The following is a 22,553-nucleotide window of genomic DNA, read 5'->3' on the forward strand; positions in this document are numbered from 1 at the left end:
GGCCCTGCCTCACCACCCACCCCTGCCTCGCCAGCCTGCCCCTGGCCCCGCCCCCACCCTGCCCCCAGGCCCCACCCCACCCCCAGCCCTGCCTCGCCAGCCTGCCCCTGCCCTGCCTCCCCAGCCAGCCCCTGGCACTGCCCCCACCCTGCCCCCAGGCCCCACCCCAACCCCGCCCCCAGCCCTGCCTCGCCAGCCTGCCCCTAGCACCGCCCCCACCCTGCCCCCACCCCTGCCTCGCCAGCCTGCCCCCAGGCCCCATCCCACCCCCAGCCCTGCCTCGCCAGCCTGCCCCTGGCCCCGCCCCCACCCTGCCCCCAGGCCCCACCCCACCCCCAGCCCTGCCTTGCCAGCCTGCCCCTGGCCCCGCCCCCACCCTCAGGCCCCACCCCAAGCCTGCCCCCAGGCCCCATCCCACCACCAGCCCTGCCTCACCAGCCTGCCCCTGGCCCCGCTCTGCCCCCAGACCCCATCCCCCCCTGCCCCCAGGTCCCACCATGCCACAAGGACCCCACCTCATCACACCCCAGGACTCTACCCCACGCAGGCCCTGCCCTCTCATGACTTGCTTACTCCACCCCACCCCTCTGCCTCGCTGTGCCGTGGGGCCCAGGTCCTGCCCTGTCACACCAAGGGAACCCCACCCACGCCACATGGCCTCTGCCCCTCCCACAGGTTTTGCCCCATCACGCCACAAGGACCCCGCCCCACCATGCCCCACCCCTCATACAGTGAGGGCCCCGCCCCTGATCTATGCTGCCCCCCTGCCTTCTCCCCCACATCTCGAGGGCCCCGCACCGTGGGGCTGGCTGCCATATGGTGCTGCACGGGCCCTGCCACCTCTCCTGTGGTCCCATAACTGCTGGGCATACCGCCTCCGCTGGGGGCTGCTGCAGGTCCCAGCGGGCATCAGCCACCCCTCTGCGAGGATAGACGCGGGAGCATGTTCCAGCGTGTATTAGCATGTGGTCGCATGGGCTGGCACGTGTTGGGGGCTGTGCGCATGTGTGGGGCATGTTGTGGCGTGTGCAGGCGTGTGCCTGGGAGCATTGTCACCTGCCCCCTGTTCCCTTCCAGGAGCGCCGTTTGCACATGTACGTCGTTTACTGCCAGAACAAACCCAAATCGGAGCACATTGTCTCTGAGTACATCGACTCCTATTTTGAGGTGAGGGGACCCCAGCTTCCCCATCCGGTCCCTCTATGACCCCCCCCCCCGAGCTGGGACTCTGGTTACCCCCATCCGACCCCCCCCAGTCCCCAACTCGCCCTTTGCAACCTGCCCCATCCGACCCCCACCTCTCTCCCCAGTTCCCCCTGTCTGACTCCCCTCTTGCTGTCCTGCCTCACCCCTTCCAAGCCCCCCACCCTCACTCCCCCAGCCAGGATCCCACCTCACTCCATCCAACCCCTCCTCACTCCCCCAGCTGGGACCCCAGCTCAACCCATCCAACCCCCAACGCTCCCTGGCTCGTCTGACCCCCACACACACTTACTGCCCCAGCCAGAACCCCAGTTTGCCCCATCTGCCCTCCACCCTGGCTGGACCCTCCGGGAGGTGGGTGGGCCCAGGCCCGTGGGGAGCACGAGGGGGCTGATGTGCTGCCTCTGTTTCCCCAGGAGCTGAAGCAGGAGCTGGGCCACAGGCTGCAACTCAATGACCTGCTGATCAAGCCGGTGCAGAGGATCATGAAATACCAGCTGCTGCTCAAGGTGAGAAAGGTCTGCCAGGGCCAGACGCGCTCCGCCCCAGAGCCAGCCGCCCACACCAGGCTGCTCAGGGCTGGGGACGCTCCACCCCAGAACCAGCCGCCCACACCCTGCTGCCCAGGGCTGGGGATGCGCTGCCCCAGAACCAGCTACCCACACCAGGCTGCTCAGGGCTGGGGACGCTCCACCCCAGAACCAGCCGCCCACACCCTGCTGCCCAGGGCTGGGGATGCGCTGCCCCAGAGCCAGCTACCCACGCCGGGCTGCCCAGGGCTAGGGATGCTCCACCCCAGAGCCAGCCACCCATGCCGGGCTGCCCAGGGCTGGGGACTGTCACGGACTCACAGATCGTGCCCACTCTTGGCCCCGTGAGGTCCGTGGGGGGTGCCTCTTTTAGTGAGACAGCCCTTCCCGGGGGTCCACTCTCTCTCGGGGTCAGGCCCCTCCACCTCCTGGATCCACACCTCTCGAAGCCCTAGCACACCTGTTTCTCGCCGTGGGCCCCCTCAGGGAGTCCACTCGCTCTGGACCCCCCCGGGCCTCCACCCCCAAAGGGGTTGATGCAACCCTGTTCTCTAGACCGGAGTGACTCTCAGCCAGTGTAAAACAGGAGGGTTTATTGAGAGTTGAACACAGCACAGGAAACTCTCAGGGCCTCAGGCCTGGCCTCCCTCAGCCCAGCACACCCCAGTCTCTCTGCATCCAGGTGGGCTCTGCCTGCTCCTCCTCTCCAGCCCAGAGCCCCCCTGCTCCCAGCTGGGCCTCTGAGATCCCCGGCCCCAGGCCCCGCCTCTGTCCATTGTCTTCTCTCCAGGGAAACAGGGTCGTAAACCGGGGCCTCCTCTCCTGGGTTCTGTCCTCTGGCTGGAACCGGCTGGTTAGGTCACTGGGTCCTCACTCTGCAGCCCATTGTCCTCCCACTGGCCAGAACCGGCTGCGTCTCTTCAGCTGGGCCTCCGGGTCATCAGGTCGCCAGGTCACCGGTCGCTGGGGTATCCATCCTACCGGCCATCGGCTGGGTCCCCATGTCCTCTCTCCGGTCCTCTGCAAAACAAATTCCCTCTCCCCTCACCTCGTTAAACCAGTAACACCCAGGGAAACTGAGACCCACCCCCTCCGCATGCAAACCATTGAAACTCCACAGAAAACAAGAAAACCCCCCACTTTGTCACAGGGACGCTCCGCCCCAGAGCCAGCCGCCCATGCCAGGCTGCCCACTTCCAGGGGGCACGAGCCATCTGCTTCTTCCTCCTGCCCTGTCCATGTTCGGAGGGATGCCATCTGCTTGGGGGTTAATTGGGGCCATTGCCAGCCCCTTGGGGGGGTCATGGCACCCCCTTTTCCATCTCTCAGTCCTGTTTTCTCTTGCATCCCAGGATTTCCTGAAGTACTACAGCAAGGCCGGGATGGACACAGAGCAGCTGGAGGTAGGGCTGGCGAGAGCCGGGAGCGGGGGGGGCACCCGGCCCACAAGCCTCTGCCCAGGGCAAGGCCCCACTGGGCTGGGGGTCGCCTTCTGAAAATGCACCATCCCAGTTCTGTAGCATTGTCGGGGGGATTGGGCAGCGTTTCCATGGGGACAGGGTGAGGTTGCCAGGGGGCAGCAGGCAGCATTTCCATGGGAACCGGGGGACCACGGGCAGCATCTCCATGGGGACCAGGAGGGCAGTGGGCAGCTTTTACGTGGGGACCGGAAAGGGCACGGGGCAGTGTCTCTGTGGGGACTGGAGGGTGCAAGGGGCAACGTCTCCGTGGGGACCGTAGGGGGCAAGGGGCAGAGTCTCTGTGGAGACCGTAGGGGGCGCGGGGCAGCATCTCTGTGGGACCGGAGGGGGCAAGGGGCAGTGTCTCCATGGGGACCGTAGGGGGCAAGGGGCAGAGTCTGCGTGGGGACCGTAGGGGGCAAGGGCAGCGTCTCCGTGGGGACTGGAGGGGGCGCGGGGCAGCATCTCTGTGGGACTGGAGGGGGCACGGGGCAGCGTCTCCAAGGGGACTGGAGCGGGTGTTTGCCAGGGAGGTTCATCCTGGGGTTGGTTCAGTTCCCATTTGGAAAATGAAAGCAACTGGGTCATTACATGGGCAGTGGGGGGGGGGGCGAGTCTGGGGATAACCCACCCAACTCTGCCAGTGCCCCTCACTCCTGACTTGCAGCCCCAAGTATCTGCAGCTCCTGCCCCCCAGGGTGCACGGGGCCCAGGGCCTCCCCCCGGCTCTCACCCCCCCTTGCCTCACAGAAAGCCGTGGAGGTGATGTGCTTCGTGCCCAAGCGCTGCAACGACATGATGAACGTGGGGCGGCTGCAGGGCTTCGAGGTAGGAGTTGGGGGGGCTCCAATCAACCGTCTCCACCCCCACGCGTAGGCCCTGTGCTGGGGCAGCCTTTGCTCCCGCCGCAGGGGGATGGAGTAGGCTCTGCTATCAGCCTGCCATGGCCCCCCCAGGGGCACTCGAGGACCCGGGGATGTGGGGGGGGGATTAGGGGGTCTGTGCCCACTGGGGGGGGTTGAGGGGTCCATGTCCCTGTGGGGTGTTGGGGGGGGCATGGCTCTTTGCCCATATTCCAGGGTGCCGAGCCGGTTCCTGTCTGCGTTCTGCCCTCTCGCCTGTTCGCCGCACGGCCACCAAGGGGCACCGATTTCCCCCAAGGATTCCCTGGAACTGGGATCCGAACCTGAGCACCCCAGTGGGTCCCGTGGGGCCAGGGCTGTCCCCTGATTGGCCAGATGGAGTGGGTACTGATGGGGGGCTGGGGCGTGGTCAGGTGGGGGCGCTGGCCGGGTGGGTTAGGTGTTGGTGGGGCGCAGGGGGGGTGACAGGAAGTTGGGGGGGCTGGGGTAGGGGTGCTTTTGGCCCCCACGTGACCCCCCCCCACCCCCCCCAGGGCAAGCTGACGGCGCAGGGGAAGCTGCTGCAGCAGGACACCTTCTGGGTGACGGAGCAGGACGGCGGGTTCCTGCCGCGCTGCAGGGAGCGACGCGTCTTCCTCTTTGAGCAGCTCGTCATCCTCAGCGAGCCGCTGGAGCGGCGCAAGGCCTTCGCCACGCCCGCCTACCTCTTCAAGAGCAGCATCAAGGTACGGCCTGGAGCCCCGCCTCCAGCCAGGGAGCCCCGCCCCCACCTCTAGCGGGCCCCGCCCCTGGCAGGTCCAGCCCCCACCTCTAGTGGGCCACACCCCACCCATGGAGTTCCACCCCTGGCAGGCCACGCCCCAACTCTAGCAGGCCACACCCCACCCATGGAGTTCCACCCCTGGCAGGCCCCGCCTCACCTCTAGCAGGCCACACCCACCCATGGAGCTCCGCCCCTGGCTGGCCCTGCCCCCCCCCCTGGAGCCCCACCTCTGGCAAGCCACGGCCCCACCAGGGAGCCCTGCCTTTATCAGATCTTGCCCATGCCAGAAGTCCAGCTCCCACCAGGGAGCCTCACCCCTAGCAGGCCTCACCCCATCCTAGCCTCAGGAAGCTCCGCCCACCCAGGCAAGTCCCGCCTCTCAGAGGAGCCTCCTACCCCCTTTGGTGAGACCCAAAGGGTTGGAAGCTGGTGCCCAGCTCAAACCCTGGGGGCATCTTGCAGGACAGGACCCACGGCCTGCCCGACCTGCCCCCCAACACACACACAGCAAAGGGGGCAAAATGGGGTTTGCAGGCACCTTTCCCAGGGGCAGCGGCCAAAGGGAGTGGGAAGTGAGGGGCTGGGACCTCATGTGCTGTGGCCCCTGCAGCCCCCTGCCACTGCGCCCTCCACGCCCTGTGACCCACCCCTGGGGGTCGCTCCCCGCCACTGCACCATCACCGTGCTGTGACCCATGCCTGGGGGTCGCTCCCCGCCACTGCACCGTCCCCGCCCTGTGATCCACGCCTGGGGATCGCTCCCTGCCACTGCACCGTCCCCGCCCCGTGACCCACGCCTGGGGGTCGCTCCCCGCCACTGCCCCCTCCCCACCCTGTGACTCACGCCTGGGGGTCGCTCCCCGCCACTGCACCATCCCCGCCCTGTGACCCACGCCTGGGGGTCGCTCCCCGCCACTGCACCATCCCCACCCTGTGACTCACGCCTGGGGGTCGCTCCCCGCCACTGCGCCCTTCCCGCCCTGTGACTCACGCCTGGGGGTCGCTCCCCGCCACTGCCCCCTCCCTGTGACCCACGCCTGGGGGTCGCTCCCCGCCACTGCACCCTCCCCGCCCTGTGACCCACGCCAGGGGGTTGCTCCCCGCCACTGCACCCTCCCCGCCCTGTGACCCACGCCTGGGAGCCCTCCCTGCCCCTCTGCACCAGGGGGACTGGGACCAGAGCCCGGGTACCCTCGAGGGGAACTGAGCGCCCCCCGCTGTGCCTCCGCCTGCCCGCTCCAGTGTGGGCCCCAGGCCCCTGGGGGGAGGGGGCAGCCGGTGGCAGGGGGAGGGGGCAGCCGGTGGCAGGGGGCTGGGCCGGCTCCCCTCTTAGGCTGGGCTCCCTGCGGCAGGTCAGCTGCCTGGGGCTGGAGGAGGGCGTGGAGAATGACCCCTGCAAGTTCGCCCTGACGTCGCGGGGCGCCGACCGCAGCAGCGTCCGCTACGTGCTCCAGGCCGCGGCCCCCGAGATCGCCCGGGCCTGGGCAGCCGACATCAGCCACATCCTGGAGACCCAGCGCGACTTCCTCAATGGTAGGTGCCCCCCACTCCTCCACCGGGGCTGCCCCAGCCCCTCCCCCGGCCCTCGGCTGCCCCGCCCACAGCCCCGCCCCTGGGATGTCCCGCCCACAGGCTGCCCCGCCCACAGCCCTGCCCCAGGATGTCCCGCCTACAGGCTGCCCTGTCCACAGCCCCGCCCCTGGGATGTCCCGCCCACCGCTCCGCCCACAGGCTGCCCCGCCCACAGCCCCTCCCTGGGACGTCCCGTCCACAGCTCCGCCCACAGGCTGCCCTAGCCCCCCTCAGACCTCCAAGTTGCCCTAGCCACCTCCCCTTGGGTGCACTTTCCCCCCTCCCCCCTTATCTGCCCTACCTATGGCCCGGCAGGGTGAGAGGTTCCCAGAATGGTCAGGGTAGGGGAGCTGTCCCCCAGGCGTGTGCGGCCCGTGCGCCGTGTGAGCGTGCATGTGGCTCTGTGCAGCATGTGACACGCGTGCTGCCCCGTGTGGTTCCCCCCAACAGCGCTGCAGTCGCCCATCGAGTACCAGCGGCGGGAGAGCAAGTCCCACAGCCTGGGCTGGGCGGGGGCCCCGCGGGCATCGCCACCCAGCGGCCCAATGCGCCCCCACTCCTCCGCCTCCATGGACAGGAACATGAGGCCCGGCCTCCGGGCCTACAACTCCTCCCTGCCCTCCATCTACCTGCCCAGCAGCCACCCGCTGCCCACTGAGGTACTGGGGGGATTGGTGTGCGGGGGGCAGGGACTGGGGGGCCAGCTGAGGTAGGGGGCAGGGATTGAAATTGGAGTCTGGGGGGCCCAGTTGAGGTAGGGGGTGGGGGGCAGGGACTGAGGTCGGGGTCTGGGGGCCAGCTGAGGTAGGGGGTGGGGGGCAGGGACTGAAGTCGGGGTCTGGGGAGCCCAGCCTTGGGGAAGCCCCTTCCCTGAGCCAGGACTCCTGGGTCCACTTCTCCTTGCGCTTCCCTTGCAGCCCGCCCGCAGCCAGAGCTCCCCCGCGCCCAGGACGGCCTCCCCGGCCCATGTTTGCCTCGATTTCCCCGGGGGCCCCAAGCCAGGCGAGCCCCCCCCTGGGGTGAGTGATGGGAACAGATCAATAAGGGCCATGCAGCTTCCAGGGCTGGAACTGGGGGGTGGGGAGCAGGTGTGGGGGGGCTGGGGCAATGGGGGCTCACTGGGGAACGTCTCTTCTGCTCCTGCTTTGCAATAGGGTCCCGCTGGGCCCTGCCGGTTCCCCTCAATCCTGAACCACAACCCCTTGCCAACCCAGCCCTAGGCTCCCCCGCAGCTCAGCCAGTGCCCCCCAATCCTGACCCGCAGCCCCTGCTAGCCCAGCCTTGGGCTCCCCCTGAGCTCAGCTGATGCCCCCCAATCCCAACCCGCTGCCCCCCGAGTCCCGTATCTGCAATGGTTCCCGTCCGCTGGGGGTTTGTTGTCGGCTCTTGTGAGTTCGGGGCTGAGGCCTGGTGGTGCTGGGGGGGGGAACCGCAGGTTCTGGGGAGCAGGAGCCAGCGCTCCCCAGCTTTGGAGTCTGGCTGGGGGTGGGGTACCGACTCTGGCTGCGTTTGTCCCTGGCAGGTCCTGAGGGGGGCAGGCTGCCCGCTCCCCGAGCCGGGCTCCGACACCCCCAGCGCCCGGCTTGCCAAACTCGACGAAGACGAGCTGTGACCCACCCCCCCATTGTGGACTCTGGAGGCTGTTGCCCCCTCGCAACCCAGGCAGTGACCCGCGAGGAACGGCTGGGGCCCCCCTCGGAGACTGGAGTGAAGCCGGGGAGACCTGGAGCCCCACACCCCACGCTGCCCCCCCTGGGAGGAGGGGCAGCCAGGCAGGGACCATGGACGTGACCTTGAGCATCTTCCTTTTGGCCAAGGACCCTCATGCTGAGGGGGGCATGGGGGTCTGCCCCTCCCCCACCCAGGACCCGTCAGTGCATGGAGCTGCGATGGGGCTGGGCAGTGGGGTGCTGGGGAGGGGGCAAATGGGGCTCTGGACAGATGGGAAGGGTGCCTCTGCCCCCGCCTGGGAGCTGGGTTGGACCCAGCCAGACCCCGATCCAGTCGCCCTGACCCCCAGCTGCGGCCCCCACTTCCCCCTGCTTTGTGGCAGGGATGTGTGTGTGTGGGTGTTCCCAGACATCCCATCCTTGCTCCCGGGGAACTTTTAGCAGCCCCACGCTGTCAGGGCCCTTCCCTTCCCACCCCCCATCTCTGGCCCCAGAGATTGCAACATGGCCGCCCCCCAACCCTCTAGCCTGGCCCAGCCGCCCAGCCCAAAGGCGGCTTCTCTCCCAGGCTTCACCTTTCCCCATGGGAATCAGGCCCCCTTTCTGGACCAGGGAATGCAATGCGGGGCCCCCCTGGGCCCGCCCCCCAGGGACCTCGCCCCCCCGGGCCCGCAGGCCCCTGTATATGCATGCTGCCGGGCCCTGGGCAGGGAGCAGGGGAATTATTTTGTTTAATAATAAAGTTTTTGGTTTATCAAATGGGGAAAAACTGACTGAGCTCGGAGCCCCACCTCACTCCCAGCCTCTAGGGGGTGACAGCACCTCCTGCGCTCCTGGGGGGGCAGCCCCCAGCCCCCGCCCCCATCCGTAGGAGCCTGGTCCTGTGTAGGGCTCGCGCTTGTGTGGGGCAGGCCCATTTCCGGGGCATGGGCTCTGCTGCCAGGGGCAGCGCCATGCGCCACGGGGCTCCCCGGGGCCCCCCGGGGCTCAGGGCATGGGGGCAGCACCTCCTCATGCTGCTGACACCCCTGGCAGGCTCAGGCCCGGCCCCAGAGGTGGGGGGCAGCGGGGCGCCCCAGGCAAGGCTGTGAGGTGGGGCCCCGCTTTTGCCAGAGAGAAGCAGCAGGAGGGGCCCCCGAAGCCCCACGGACTGTGCCTACAGCCCCATCCTGCACTCACAGCCGCTAGCTTGGAGGGTGTTGACTAGTGGGGGGGTGCAGGTTGGGGGTATGGGGGCTGTGGGTTGAGTGAGGGACATGGGGCGGGGGGCTTTCCTGTTTATGCCCATGGGGGGAGGGGGGCATTCAGACAGATCAGATCTCAGAGCCAGCTCCCCCTCCTGCAGGGGATGGGGGAGTGTTTACCCACCTGCTGGCTCTGCCCCCCTCCCACTCCACAGCTCCCCCAGGAATGAGCCCCCCTCGAGGGATTCCTGGATCCCCCCCCCACAAAAAATGTGCTCCCTGAAACAGCCCTCCCCGCTGTGGGCCCAAAGTGGGGGGATCTGCTCTGCCATTGCCCCCCAGAACCCCATGTGGGCTCAGCACCTTGTCCCCCCAAAGGCGCAGGTGGGGTGGGAGCGGGGGGATCACGGGGGCTCAGCCCCTCGCCAGTGCAGCCCTCCCCTCCCCCCAGAGGTGGCCACATTCTGGTGGTGCCTCACAGCGCCCCAGGGTTGCCCCCGTTCTCTGGGCGCAACCCCCATCTCAGCCGGGTCGGGGTCCCCCCCGCTCCCTCCCACCGGGGCCCTAGAGACTGGACCAACCAGAGTGGCTGGGGCGGTGTCAGGCATTTAATGGGTGTCAAGCGCTGTACATGGGGCAGGGGGCGCAGCCTGGCCCCCTGGAGCTGGCCCCCCCGCCATGCTAGTGTCAGAAGCGTGTGTGTGACCTCACGCGCTGTGATGTCACAGTGACTGCGCGGGCACCCGCGGGGGAAGGGGGATTTGACAGCTGCCCCCATGTTCACTGTGGGGTCCAGGTGTCAGGCCTCCCCCAGGACAGGGGGGGTCTCAGTGCCCTGTGTTTAGTTCTAGCCACTTCCAACCTCCCTTGCCCCCCCCATGCAGCCGGTCCCAGGACTGGCTGCTCCATTGTTCCTGCTGAAGATAAATGAGGGAGGAGGCCCGGGGCGGGGGGTCCCCACACACCCCTGGGTCATAAGGACTGGCTTTTCCAGAGAGAACGCGCTGTGCAAATTTGAGACTCCTGGGGGGGCGTCTCCGCAGTCAGGCGCTCTGGGGGGGTATCTCCGCAGGTGTCCGGGGTGCTCCGGGGCGACATCTCTGCAGGTGGCTGGGGGCACTCTGGGGGGGGCGTCTCCACGAGTGTCCGGGGTGCTCCGGGGGTGGCGTCTCCGCAGGTATCTGGGGGCACGTCTCTGTGTGTGGCCGGGGTGGCCAGGGTGCTCGGGGGGGGGGCGTCTCTGCAGATGTCCGGGGTGCTTGGGGGTGTGTGGGTGTGTGTGTCTTCGACCCAAAGCTTTCCCAAGGCGATGTTTTCTGTCGGGAAATGCCAAACTCCAAACGGTCTCACGGCTTCTGTCTCAAAGTTTCCGGTGGAGAGGGATGGCCCTGGCTGTCCCGCAGGCCGCCTGGGGAAAACCCGCCCGGCACCGTGGAGACGCTAGGGTCCACCCTGGAGGAACCAAGCGCTTTGGGCCGCGTGATCAGGGCCACCTGGGATATTTCGAACATTCCCAGTTGGCCTGAGCGGCCGGATTTGGGACCTTTCCCGCAGATCCCAGGCTGGACCTGCTCTGCCTCGGCCGTGTGTCTCCAGGTGCGTGCGCACAACGTGGAGTCTTCGTATGTGGGACCAGGAGCGTGTGCCTCAGTTTCCCTCCCCCCCGCAGGTCTGTCCCCAATAGCAGCCGCGCCGGCCCTCCCCGTGCCCCCCCACCGTCCGCCGCCCCCTCACTCCTGCTTGATGGTGCCCAACTGGGCCCCGCTGCCCTTGACCCGCTTGCCCTGATGGGTCTTGATGTGCTTGGCCAGGTGGTCGCTACGCATGAAGCGCTTCCCGCAGCCCTGGCACCCGAAGCGCTTCTCGCCCGTGTGAGTCCGCAGGTGGCGCTGCAGCTCGTCCGAGCGGGTGAAGCTCTTCCCGCAGTACAGCCAGGTGCAGACGAAGGGGCGCTCGCCCGCGTGCCAGCGCAGGTGGGCCTTCAGGTGGGACGTCTTGCCGTAGACCTTCCCGCAGCCCGGCAAGTGGCACAGGTGTTGCTTCTTCTTGCCCGGTTCCTCGCTGCCCGCCTGGCAGTTGGGGCACTTGCAGCGGCGGCAGCGCCGGGCCGGGCCCAGCAGCCCCTTGGGGGAGCCGTGTAGCAGGGCTGGGAGCGGGGGCTGTGGCCCCAGCATCAGGGGCCGGCTCAGGTGGAAGGCAGGCAGGTGGCCCGGGGTGGGCTGCTGCAGGCTCCACCAGGGGGCATCTTCCGCGGGACCCGCTGGGGCATTGGGGGGGCCGGGGCCCAGGGGCCGGGGGGCCATGCCGCCAGAGCTCTCCAAGAAGCTGGGGAAGTCCTGAGCCTCAGGGAAGTGGTAGGAAGAGCCGGGCGGCCCCTGGGGAGCCAGGACCTTGACCGGCGACAGCTCGAAGGAGTAGGTGTGCTCGGCCGGTGGGGTCAGGGGAGAGCCCGGGGCGACGTGCCCGGGGTACTGCGCCTTGGGCAGCCCAAAGGCCATGGCGTGGGCACTCAGCCCGGAGCCGGCCGGCACCTCGTTGCTCCAGAGTTGAAACATCCCAGCAGGGCCACCTGCAGCCTCATAGGCGGCCGGGGCAAAGTCCGCAGAGGAGGGTCCCGCAGCCGCTGCCAGGAATGCCAAGGAGGGGTGGTGGGCAGCAGCTCGCTCGGGGGAGGAGACGGGGGTCCTGTCCTGGGGCAGAGAGAGCTGGAGTCAGGCAGGGCCGGGCCTAGCAGTGAGAACAACCCCCCTCCCAGTACCACTCCCTGCAGCTTGCCCCCAGCCCCTGCATCTCCTCCCCCCCCCCGAGCATCTTCCCCCCCAGCCTGAGCATCTTCCCACCCCCTGCACCAGAGGGTCACCCCCCAGCCCTGTATCACCTGCCCCCCCAGCCTGAGCATCTTCCCACCCCCTGCATCAGAGGGTCACCCCCCAGCCCCTACATCACCTGACTGCCCCCCCCACAGCAACCCTCTCCTCTGCCAGAGCATCACCCACCTGCCTTCCCATCACAGCATCACACCCCCCCAGCCACCGTGCCTCCGGCCCCCCAAGCTGCACCATCACCCACCTGGGGCACCCCCCTCCCCAGCTCCACAAGTCCTGCCTCTAGGGGGTGCCCAGGGCCCCACAGAACAGAACTGCAACCCCAGCCCGAGGTGCTCATTAGCCTCTGATGCGAATGGCCCCCATTTGTGCCCGGGCACCAGCTCCCCCAGCAGGACTGACCCACCCCAAACCCAGCCGGCTCCTGCCCTTCCTAGCCTCCTGCCTGGAGAGGCAGCGGGCGCAGGAGAGAGCCAGGGTGGGGGTGGGAGGCTGGATGCGGTTCCTGGGTGACCCCCCCGGGAACGCTGGGCACACCTCAGGGCACCGCTCAGACTTGGGAGCCCCATAGACTTGCCTGAGTGGAGTTCTGGGTTGGGAGCTGCGGGTCTGGAGGTACAAACTCCTCTTCCTGCCCTGGCAGCTGTGGGTGTGCCCTGCCCAGGGCGGGTCAGGCCTCGGGGGTGAGGCTTCCCCCCCCATTGGTGGGAATAGATCCCAGTCTATTATACCCTCCCGGTGCCCAGCGTCCGGGCTCACAGCTTGGCGCAGGGCACAGCCCCCAACTCCTGCATCCTAAGAGATGACAAGCAGGTCACCTCTGTCTGTGTCACTGGCAGCCCTGGGGTGACTAGAAAGTTGAGGCGTTTGCAACGCTGGGTTATTAACCCAAGCCAGGATGGAGGACTGCCCAGCCCATCTGCACGGGGTGGCGGTTAGACTGAGCCTGGCACAGGCAGCCCACGATACCCAACAGGGTCTGTTCTCAGCAGTCTCCGGGGCTCCGTGTCTGTTTCCACCAGGAGACATTTGACCTTGGAGATCCTGGAGTGTTTCTCTCTAGGGTTTGAGAACTTTGCTTTGCTGTAGTATAGGGGGGCTCGCCCACCAATCCCCAGCCCGGTCCCATGGGCGGCGCTCTGGAGTCCCCACTGAATTCACGCCGGATTTCACCCTTGTGTCTGGGAGCAGAGTCCGGCCCAGAGGTTGGGGGATCTTCACTAGGCAGCCCTGGCCCCTGCACCACAAGGGAGACACAGAGACTGCCCCATGCATCCCGTATCACCAGTGGTTTGGCCGTGCATCCCGTATCACCAGTGATTTGAGCATGGTGCTCACCCTGACGCACAAGCAGTGTCCCACGCCCAGGAGCGTACAGATGCCTGCGAGGGGCGAGCCAGCCTACCCTGTTATAAATGGGACAAGGGGGCTCGGCTGAGGTTTCAGGGGAACCGGAGCCCTGGGAGAGGCGGGTGGCAGGGGCTGCAGAGGAGAAGGCTCTCGCAGGGGCAGGGGCCCTGCCGAGTGACTCATGCCCTGTGATTGGGGGGAGGAGGGAGTGTGAAAATATGACCCCCCCCCAACCCTAGCCAGAAAGGGAGGAGGACCCAGCGCTCCGCTCCCTCTGACTTTGTCACAGGCTAGAGGGTCGGGGGTGCTTGACCTGGGACTCGCGGCCTGGGGGGCAGGGGACACGGTGCACCCCGTGACAGCTGGTGACTAGCCTGCCTGTCCCAGTGTGCAGCCGGGCTCTGGTCCCTGGGGCTCCCCACCAGCCCCTCTGGGAGAATCAACTTTTCGGGGCAGGCAGCTCCGCTGTGACTGGGGCAGCCCTGGCGTGGCCCAGGACCCGGCGGTGGAACCCGCCGGCGGAGCGAGCGGGCGCGGCTGGCCGGCTCCATGTGTCTCTGCGGGGGACGGACCCGCTAGGCCCCAGGGGACCCGGGGAAGACGCCCAAGGAACGTGGGTCTGCACAGCCCGAGGCTTAGCTGCCCTCCGCTGGGCTCAGCTCTGAGGGGGAGGGAGCCAGAGGGCGGGCCGGGGACCAGGAGACGGTCCCTGTCCCGTGCCAGGCTAAGCAGCAGCGACGCAAAGCGCACGGAGAGGATCTTCCATGGGAATCGCCTCTTTTTGCTCCCCCGGCTGCGGGCAGCGACCTGCCTCCAGCTCAGAATCGGGGCCCTCGGAGTGCTCCTACATCCCCCCAGCACAGGGTTCGCCTCCCTGCGTCGCAGGGCGCAGGACTCGGGTACGGAAGGGCGCAGCTCTCCGGGGCGCACGCAGCGTTCCAGCTGGGAAGGGGTGTGGGGGGGTCCCTCGGCCCATCCCCACCCCGCTGGGGCGGGGAGCCGGGAGATCGCCCGCGTTCCCGGCCGGAAGGGACGCCCCTTACCTGCAGCAGGGCTGGGGTCCGGGAGCCGGGGGCCGTGCGCGCTGTGGCCAGGGCCGGCGGCTCAGGGCTGCTCCGTGGAGCGCGGCGCGCCGCGGCTCGCAGGCGTCATCCTCCTTCTCCAGCCGCCGCTTCTCCCCCGGCCGCATCTTTGCGCTTTTCCCCCTGCGCGCAAACTTTTTTTTTTTTTTTTTTTTTTGGGGCTGCCCCCTCAGCCAATCAGGAGTGCGGAGGGGAGGCAGCCTTTGAAGTCCGGGAGCGAACCAATCATTAAACTAGATGGAGGGATTTCAAAGGGGTCTGGCTGGGTCTCCTTTAAGCGCCGGGCTCCCCGCTGGGCCGCTTGTTATGGATGCAAAGGGGCCGATGGGGCTCGTTTTATCTCTTGAAAGGTACAGCGCGAGGTGGGGTTTTTAGGGAGTCGGGGGGGAGGGGAATGAGCGCATGGGATTCAGCAAATGGTTCCTCTTGGGTACGTGACATGCCAGCCCAGCAGCAGGGCCTGGCCCCGGGACTCACCCCAGAGCTGGCTGCATCTAGGACAGGGGAGGGAGTTTGTGGGTCCAGGACGCCCCTCCTGGCTCTAACCACTGGGCCATCCCGCCTCCCTGTGTCTAGTGGCCACCCCAACTGGCCCCTTCCTGCTTTGTGGCCACACAGACGCGGGGAGGGGCCCACGGGAATCCCCTCCACTTGGCACCCCAGGATCAGGTGGCCACTGGGTTGTTGGGGGCCCACTGCTGCGTGGCTCACTTCGTATCCAGCGCCTTGGGACACTCCCGGGAGTTTCGGATATGCTGGAGATTCCCCGTGTGACTCTACAGTGGGGGGCGGGGAAGGGCGCCCCGAGATCCGCCCCACAGACCACCCCTTCTGGGGAAAGGGAGGGGGGAATGAAACATCAACTCTCCCATGCCTGGCTTGGGGAGTGGGTCAGAGACCCACTTGAAGCCAGTGACGTTATTTGCTCCCAGATACCCCGGTGAGGGGCACCTGCGGGAAAGCGAGAGAGACTGACTGGAAGATGGACAGAATGACAGCAGGATGGATGGACAGACAGACAGATGATATCCCCCCCCCTCTCCGAGGTCTGCCAAGGCTCCGCTCTGCCAAGACTGGCCAGCTGGCCGCCTCCTTCCACACAGAATGGGCTCCGGCCCTGAGACAGGGCCTGCATCCGTGTGTCCGTCCTGGGGGGTGACGCCCGCCTGTGTCCGTGTGTCCGGCCTGTGGGGTGACACCCTGTGCCGCGTCCATGTGTCCGGCCTGGGGGGTGATGCCCGCCTGTGTCTGTGTGTCCGGCCTGGGGGGTGACGCCCGCCTGTGTCTGTGTGTCCGGCCTGGGGGGGACACCCTGTGCCGCGTCCGTGTGTCCGGCCTGGAGGGTGACGCCTGCCTGCGTCTGTGTGTCCGGCCTGGGGGGTGGTGGCACCCTGTGCTGCGTCCGTGTGTCCGGCCTGGGGGGGCATCCTGTGCTGCGTCCGTGTGTCTGGCCTGGGGGGTGACGCCCGCCTGTGTCCGTGTGTCCGGCCTGGGGGGGGGCACCCTGTGCCACGTCCGTGTGTCCGGCCTGGGGGGTGACGCCCTGTGCCGCGTCCGTGTGTCCGGCCTAGGGGTGCACCCTGTGCCGCGTCCGTGTGTCTGGCCTGGGGGGTGACGCCCACCTGTGTCTGTGTGTCCGGCCTGGGGGATGGCGCCCGGCTGCCCCCGTCCCTGTCCGCTGCTCGGCAGGGGCCTTGCTGTGGCTGCTGGAGCCAGACAGGGGCTGGCATCCGCCCGCGCTTCCCAGGTGGTGAGATACGGTGAGCGAGCAGCTAGGACAGCGAGTGCCCAGCAGCACATGGGCCCCAGCCTGGCAGGAGGAGGGGGTGCTGTGCTGCATGTACGGGGCGGGGAGGGGGGAGCCGGGTGTCAGCCAGGCTCTGAATCCTCCCCACTCCATCGCAGGTTTGCCCCTCCCCCAGCTCTCCTCCCCTCCCCCACCCCCAAGGCCCTTGATGAGCCCCAGGGCTGGGTGCGGGGCATTGTATGCAAATAGCCCATTGTGCTGCCTTATCTCCTGGCTCTGGGCTGCCCCCTCCCCCCCCATTAGCACTTTCCATCCCTAGGGTGGGTTTCCGTGAACGCCCTGGGAGGGGCTGTTTCTGTCTCCCCCTCCCTCTCAGCCCTCTGGTATGTGCCAGGACCTCACCCCATCCCCCCAGGCCAAGGAGCTGGTATCCCCCCTCCCTGGCCATGTCTACAGGACAGCTGTCACTCAAACGTGTTCACACAATGCTAGTGTAGACGGCACCAGGCCTCAGCTGGCCGGCTGCAGCTCGCCCTACGGCTCGGCGGCGGGTGACAGGGCCGGGGGCACCATCTGCAGGGAACTGTCTAGCACATGGCGATGGGAACTGGGATCGGTGTGGGGCATGGCCCCAGTGCTATGGGGAGGGGTGCGTGGGGGGCTGCTGGCAGGGGGCATCCTCTCCCCCAGGAGGGCCAGATCAGGCAGCCGTAAGCTGGGTGTTGTATCAAGAGGCAGAAGTGGGTGGGTATGGTAGTGAGATGTGTGTGTGTGTGCATGTGTGTGTGTAGCAATGGGAGTTGTGTGTGTGAGTGTTGTATGAGTGTGGCAGCAGCACATGTGCGGTGCAGCAGTGCATGTGTGTGTGTGCACAGTGGGTGTGTATGTGCATGCAATGCATATGTTTGTGCAGTGTGTTTGTAGTGCGTGTGTGCATGTAGTGCATTGTTTGTGCAGTGTGTGTGTGCGTGCGGTGTGTTTGTGCAGTATGTGTGTGTGTGCAGTTTGTGCAGTTTGTGCAGAGTGCGTTTGTGCAGTGCGTGTGTGTGTAGTATGTATGTGTGCATGCAGTGTGTGTGCAGTATATGTGTGTGCGTGCAGTGTGTTTTTGCAGTGCATGTGTTTCTGGGGTGCATGCGGGCAGTGCATTTGTGCAGTCTGCATGTGCATTTGTGCAGTGTGCATGTGCATGCAGTGTGCTTGTGCAGTGAGTGTGTATGTGCAGTGCACATGTTTGTGCGCATGCAGTGTGTTTGTACAGTGTGCGCGCGTGCGCATGCAGTGTGTTTGTGCAATGTGTGTGAGCAGTGTGTGTGCTTGTTCACTGCATGTGTGGCAGCAGCTGGGGTGTTCGTGTGTGTATCAATGATGGCAGGTGTGTGAGTGTAGCAATGGTAGGTGCGTGTGAGTTGTCTATGTATGTGTGTGTGTGAACGTGGTGCTGCCATAGCATGTGTGTGCGTGCAGTGTGTGCATGCAGTGAATGTCCGGCAGCAGCTGGGGTGTGTGTCACTGGCAGGTGTTTGTGGGCAGGTTGTGTGGACCAACGGTGGCGGGTGTGATTGTGTGTGTGTATGTGTAGGGTCCAATGCAGTCAGGGAAGAGGCATCGTTTCCTAGACACATCTCACACAACCCTGTGTGTGTGTGATAGTGGTGGGTGTTTATGTTTGTGTGTGAGTAATGGCAAGGATGTGTGTGTGAGTGTGCATGGTGACAGCTCTGGGTGTGCAAATGTGCATGATGGCAGCAGGGATGTGTGTGTGTGGAGTTGCAGCAGGTGTGTGTGTGTGTGTGTGTGCAGTCACAGCAGGGTGTGTGTGTGTGTGTGTGTGTGGAGTTGCAGCAGGGGTGTGTGTGTGTGCAGTCACAGCAGGGTGTGTGTGTGTGTGTGTGTGTGTGGAGTTGCAGCAGGGGGTGTGTGTGTGTGTGTGTGCAGTCACAGCAGGGTGTGTGTGTGTGTGTGTGTGTGGAGTTGCAGCAGGGGTGTGTGTGTGTGTGTGTGCAGTCACAGCAGTGTGTGTGTGTGTGTGTGTAGTTGCAGCAGAGGTGTGTGTGTGTGTGTGTGTGGAGTTGCAGCAGGGGTGTGTGTGTGTGTGTGTGTGTGTGCAGTCACAGCAGGGTGTGTGTGTGTGTGTGTGTAGTTGCAGCAGGGGTGTGTGTGTGTGTGTGCAGTCACAGCAGGGGTGTGTGTGTGTGTGTGTGTGTGCAGTCACAGCAGGGTGTGTGTGTCTGTGTGTGTGTGTGTGTGTAGTTGCAGCAGGGTGTGTGTGTGTGTGTGTGTGCAGTCACAGCAGGGTGTGTGTGTGTGTGTGTGGAGTTGCAGCAGGGGTGTGTGTGTGTGTGTGTGTGTGTGCAGTCACAGCAGGGTGTGTGTGTCTGTGTGTGTGTGTGTGTGTAGTTGCAGCAGGGTGTGTGTGTGTGTGTGTGGAGTTGCAGCAGGGTGTGTGTGTGTGTGGAGTTGCAGCAGGGGTGTGTGTGTGTGTGTGCAGTCACAGCAGGGTGTGTATGTCTGTGTGTGTGTGTGTGTGTAGTTGCAGCAGGGTGTGTGTGTGTGTGTGTGCAGTCACAGCAGGGTGTGTGTGTCTGTGTGTGTGTGTGTGTGTGTAGTTGCAGCAGGGTGTGTGTGTGTGTGTGTGCAGTCACAGCAGGGGTGTGTGTGTGTGTGTGTGTAGTTGCAGCAGGTGTGTGTGTGCATTCGTGCTTGTGTGTCTGTGTGTGAGCGCGCACGTGCAGTGGCGGCGGGGGGGGGGGCTCTTTCAGGGGGTCCCTCGTAATGCAGCTGTTAATTACTCCGCGCGGGCCCAGCTGCGCCCTTTGAAGTGCAAACAACCGGTGCATCGCTTTGAACTGCTAAAACAAAGCTCCAGTCTGCTCCCCCCCCAGCTCTGGGCCCTGGGCCCCCTATCTCCCGCCCCGGCTCCCCCCGCCCTGCACCCTGACCAGAGCTGGGGGGTTGGGGCCAGGACAGCTGATGCTGGGTGGGTGGGTTTTAACCACTAGACCCCACTCCCCTCCTAGAGCTGGAGATAGAACCCAGGAGTCCTGGCTCCAAGACCCCCCCCCCAACTCTAACCATTAGGCCCCACTCCCCTCCCAGAGCTGGAGATAGAACCCAGGCGTCCTGGCTCCAAGACCCCCCCCCCAGCTCTAACCACTAGGCCCCACTCCCCTCCCAGAGCTGGAGATAGAACCCAGGAGTCCTGGCTCCCAGCCCCCACTCTAATCCTTAGACCCTCCCAACCCCCTTCACCCCAGAGCTGAGGATAGGACCAGACTTGGCCCTGGGTTCTAGCTGTGGGGGGCTGGCCCGGGGTCGGGGGGTAAAGGTCCCAGCAGCCAGGTGGGGCTGCCCTGGCCCATGTACTCCCAGCGGGAGGCGCCTCAGAGCGGATTCTGGTCTCTGCTCCCAGCCCTGGTGGGAAGCAGCCGGACTCCGTCGCAGGGCTCGCCAGCCCCGCTCAGGTGCCAGGTAATAGGGAGTGTCCCTCGCTCGGGGTCTTGGAGTGTTTCACTGACAGCGGTTAAATCTGCCCCTCCCCAGCCCCCAGCATGTACCTTATGGGAGATTGGGGGAAACTGAGGCCCAGAGCCTGGCAGTGACCGACCCAGCGGCAGCACTGGGGGATGGAACCCAGGAGTTCTGACTCCTTGGATTCCCCTGCTCTGACCACTCGGCTGGGTCGGCTCCCTCCCCTCCCAGAGCTGGGAATGGATATTATTGAGGTGCCTAGAACCCAGGAGTCCTGGCGCCTTCCCCCCCATCCCCCAACACACACACTTCAGCTCGCTCCCTGCAAGGGAAGGAAGAGGTTCAGAATGGCACCCAGATGGTGGGTGACTCATGCAGCCTGCAGGGGGGTTGCCCATCACGGGCTGGGCTGGAGATGGCCCCATTAGAGGGCATCCGGGGGGGGGAGGGGTGCCCGCTGCTCTCACCTATGGGCTCTGTGTGTCCAGCTGCCCCAACAGTGGCTGGGACCCTGCCCCCCTGCCTGGCCCCATGGATCCAGCACCCCAGGGGCTGCTGCAGCCTGCCAATGGGCTAGTGATTGATTTCAACCAGGGCAGCTCCCAGCCTGGAACGGGCAGACGCTGGGACTGCTCTGGGGGTGTCTCCGTTCAATCCTTGGGGGACACAACTGCAAATCCCCCCTCCTCCAGCTGTGCCCCCCCCATTGCCAGCCATCCCAGGGGCAAGGGGATCGGTCACCCCTGGAAGTGGGGGGGTGTCTCTGCCCCTGCTCTGGGGGAGGGGCGATAGAGAGCGGCTCCCTCCTGCTTATGCCCCCACGCCCCTTAATTCCCCCCCGCTGGTCCCATCCGCCCTCAGCCTCCTGCTCCCCATCTCCAGCCCTCCCCTGCTCGTCCTGCTGCCGTCTCCTCCGTCAGGCCAGGGCTTGGCAGAGGACCAATGGCAGAGACACACGGTGCCCAGCTGGGGGACTCGGGGTCCTCGTGGTGGGTACAGCAGCAGGGGGCACCTCCCTCGCGGCTCCCTTCTCCGGGCTGAGCCCCTTCGCTCCAGCTCCCGGCTGGCTGAGCTTGGACTCTGGGCTGGGGCGAGGTGCCCGGATGTGCCAGGGGCTCGCAACCGCCACGAGGGCTTTTGGAGAGAGGCTGCCCAGGCCGTCGGGTGGACGGGAGCCGCCGGCGCCCCACGGTCTGTGCAGCGAGCGTGCCGGGCCTGGGAGTGGGGATGCTGCGGGGCCGGCCCAGCCGGGGCCAAGCGCAGCGATGGTGGATGCGCAGAAGTCAGCGCACCCGACAAACAGACACATTACTGGGCATGGTGGGGCCGGGGGGGGTGGCCCAGCCACCCCCTCCCTCCCCCAGGACAGGCAAATCACCACCAAAGCCCTCCCCGGGTGTCCATCTGTGACGCTGTCGCTCGGCACTTCCCTGGGTGTCCGGCTGTCCCTCGGTGCCCCTCAGGTGTTGGGCTGTCTCTCACCCTGGTCATGCTTCGGCGCTCCCCCGCTGTCTGGCTGTCCCTGGTGCTACCCAGGTGTCTGGCTGTCCCTTGGTGCCCCCTGGGTGTCCAGCTGTCCCTGGGTGCTACCCGGGTGTCTGGCTGTCCCCCGGTGCCCCCTGGGTGTCCGGCAGTCTCTGGATGCTACCTTGGTGTCCGACTGTCCCTTGCTGCTACCCGGGTATCCGTCCGTCCCTCTTGCCCCTGGGCGTTCATCTGTACATTGTTCTCCATGAGGCCGGCTGTTGCTTGCTCGGTATCTCTGCCCATCTGTCTGTCTGTGCCAGTCTGCTTTGATTCCAGAACTGCCCTGCCCTGATCTTGGGGCATGGGGGGAGGCGTTGTTGGCTTGGCCCCTCCAGCCCAGATCCCCACAATATGGGGCTTCTTAGCCAGGATGGGTTGGAGTTTTCCACTGGCCTCCTTGACTCTCCCTGCTTCGTATTGTAGCTTGGGCTCCAGGGACATCAGCAGAACTGAGTGTGTGAGGAGTTCAGGGCTGGGTTAGCAGGGGGCTGTGGGTCAGGAGTGAGGGGCACCGGCAGAGCTGGGGGAGGGGAGCCCAGGGCTGGGCTAGCAGGGGCAGCGGGTCGGGAGTGAGGGGCACCGGCAGAGCTGGGGGTGGGGAGCCCAGGGCTGGGCTAGCAGGGGCTGTGGGTCGGGAGTGAGGGGCACCGGCAGAGCTGGGGGTGGGGAGCCCAGGGCTGGGCTAGCAGGGGCTGCGGGTCGGGACTGAGGGGCACTGGCAGAGCTGGGGGGGGAGCCCAGGGCTGGGTTAGCAGGGGCTGCGGGTCGGGAGTGAGGGGCACCGGCAGAGCTGGGTGGGGGGAGCCCAGGGCTGGGCTAGCAGGGGCTGTGGGTCGGGAGTGAGGGGCACTGGCAGAGCGGGGGGGGGGAGCCCAGGGCTGGGCTAGCAGGGGGCTGCGGGTCGGGAGTGAGGGGCACCGGCAGAGCTGGGTGGGGGGAGCCCAGGGCTGGGCTAGCAGGGGCTGTGGGGCGGGAGTGAGGGGCACTGGCAGAGCTGGGGGTGGGGAGCCCAGGGCTGGGCTAGCAGGGGCTGTGGGTCGGGAGTGAGGGGCACTGGCAGAGCTGGGGGAGGGGAGCCCAGGGCTGGGCTAACAGGGGCTGTAGGTGGGGATGGAAGGGTGTTGGCACAGTTGCGTGTGGGCAGCTGACCTGGCAGGATTGGGGGACTCAGGCAGGACGGAGGGGCGCTAAGCTTGCAATGTCAGCTCTGTACCCCAGCCCCGGAGCCCCCTCCCCCAGCAGCGGCCCCTCCCCCGGCTCCCCAGCACAGAAAGTTTATTGGCAAAGTGAATCTTCGCCAAGTCCCA

General features: G+C 66.4%; 2 protein-coding genes across 5 annotated transcripts in view; one reads left to right on the plus strand and one right to left on the minus strand.

The window, feature by feature from the left end:
- ARHGEF25 (Rho guanine nucleotide exchange factor 25) overlaps positions 1 to 8,817 on the plus strand; it is a 43,337-nt gene extending 34,520 nt beyond the window's left edge. For 3 of the 4 annotated variants that reach the window (XM_054013072.1, XM_054013073.1, XM_054013075.1), the window contains 9 exons: positions 1,078 to 1,167; positions 1,620 to 1,712; positions 3,086 to 3,136; positions 3,944 to 4,021; positions 4,590 to 4,781; positions 6,171 to 6,351; positions 6,841 to 7,049; positions 7,308 to 7,409; positions 7,913 to 8,817. In XM_054013072.1, the coding sequence (XP_053869047.1) occupies positions 1,078 to 1,167; positions 1,620 to 1,712; positions 3,086 to 3,136; positions 3,944 to 4,021; positions 4,590 to 4,781; positions 6,171 to 6,351; positions 6,841 to 7,049; positions 7,308 to 7,409; positions 7,913 to 8,002 (1,086 nt within the window). In that variant the 3' untranslated portion in view covers positions 8,003 to 8,817. The remainder of the gene's footprint in view (positions 1 to 1,077; positions 1,168 to 1,619; positions 1,713 to 3,085; positions 3,137 to 3,943; positions 4,022 to 4,589; positions 4,782 to 6,170; positions 6,352 to 6,840; positions 7,050 to 7,307; positions 7,410 to 7,912) is intronic. The other variant, XM_054013074.1, reaches the window with a different exon arrangement.
- Positions 8,818 to 10,974: 2,157 nt separating this feature from the next.
- On the minus strand, positions 10,975 to 14,608 carry LOC128827956 (transcription factor Sp5-like). The gene is made up of 2 exons (XM_054012183.1): positions 14,463 to 14,608; positions 10,975 to 11,929 (listed from the first exon to the last, which is right to left on the minus strand). Exons 1-2 carry the CDS (start codon positions 14,606 to 14,608, stop codon positions 10,975 to 10,977), a joined length of 1,101 nt encoding a protein of 366 aa, XP_053868158.1.
- Positions 14,609 to 22,553: the final 7,945 nt, after the last annotated feature.

This window comes from Malaclemys terrapin, chromosome 23 (assembly GCF_027887155.1).
Source record: "Malaclemys terrapin pileata isolate rMalTer1 chromosome 23, rMalTer1.hap1, whole genome shotgun sequence".
In the NCBI taxonomy this organism is placed as follows: domain Eukaryota; kingdom Metazoa; phylum Chordata; order Testudines; family Emydidae; genus Malaclemys; species Malaclemys terrapin.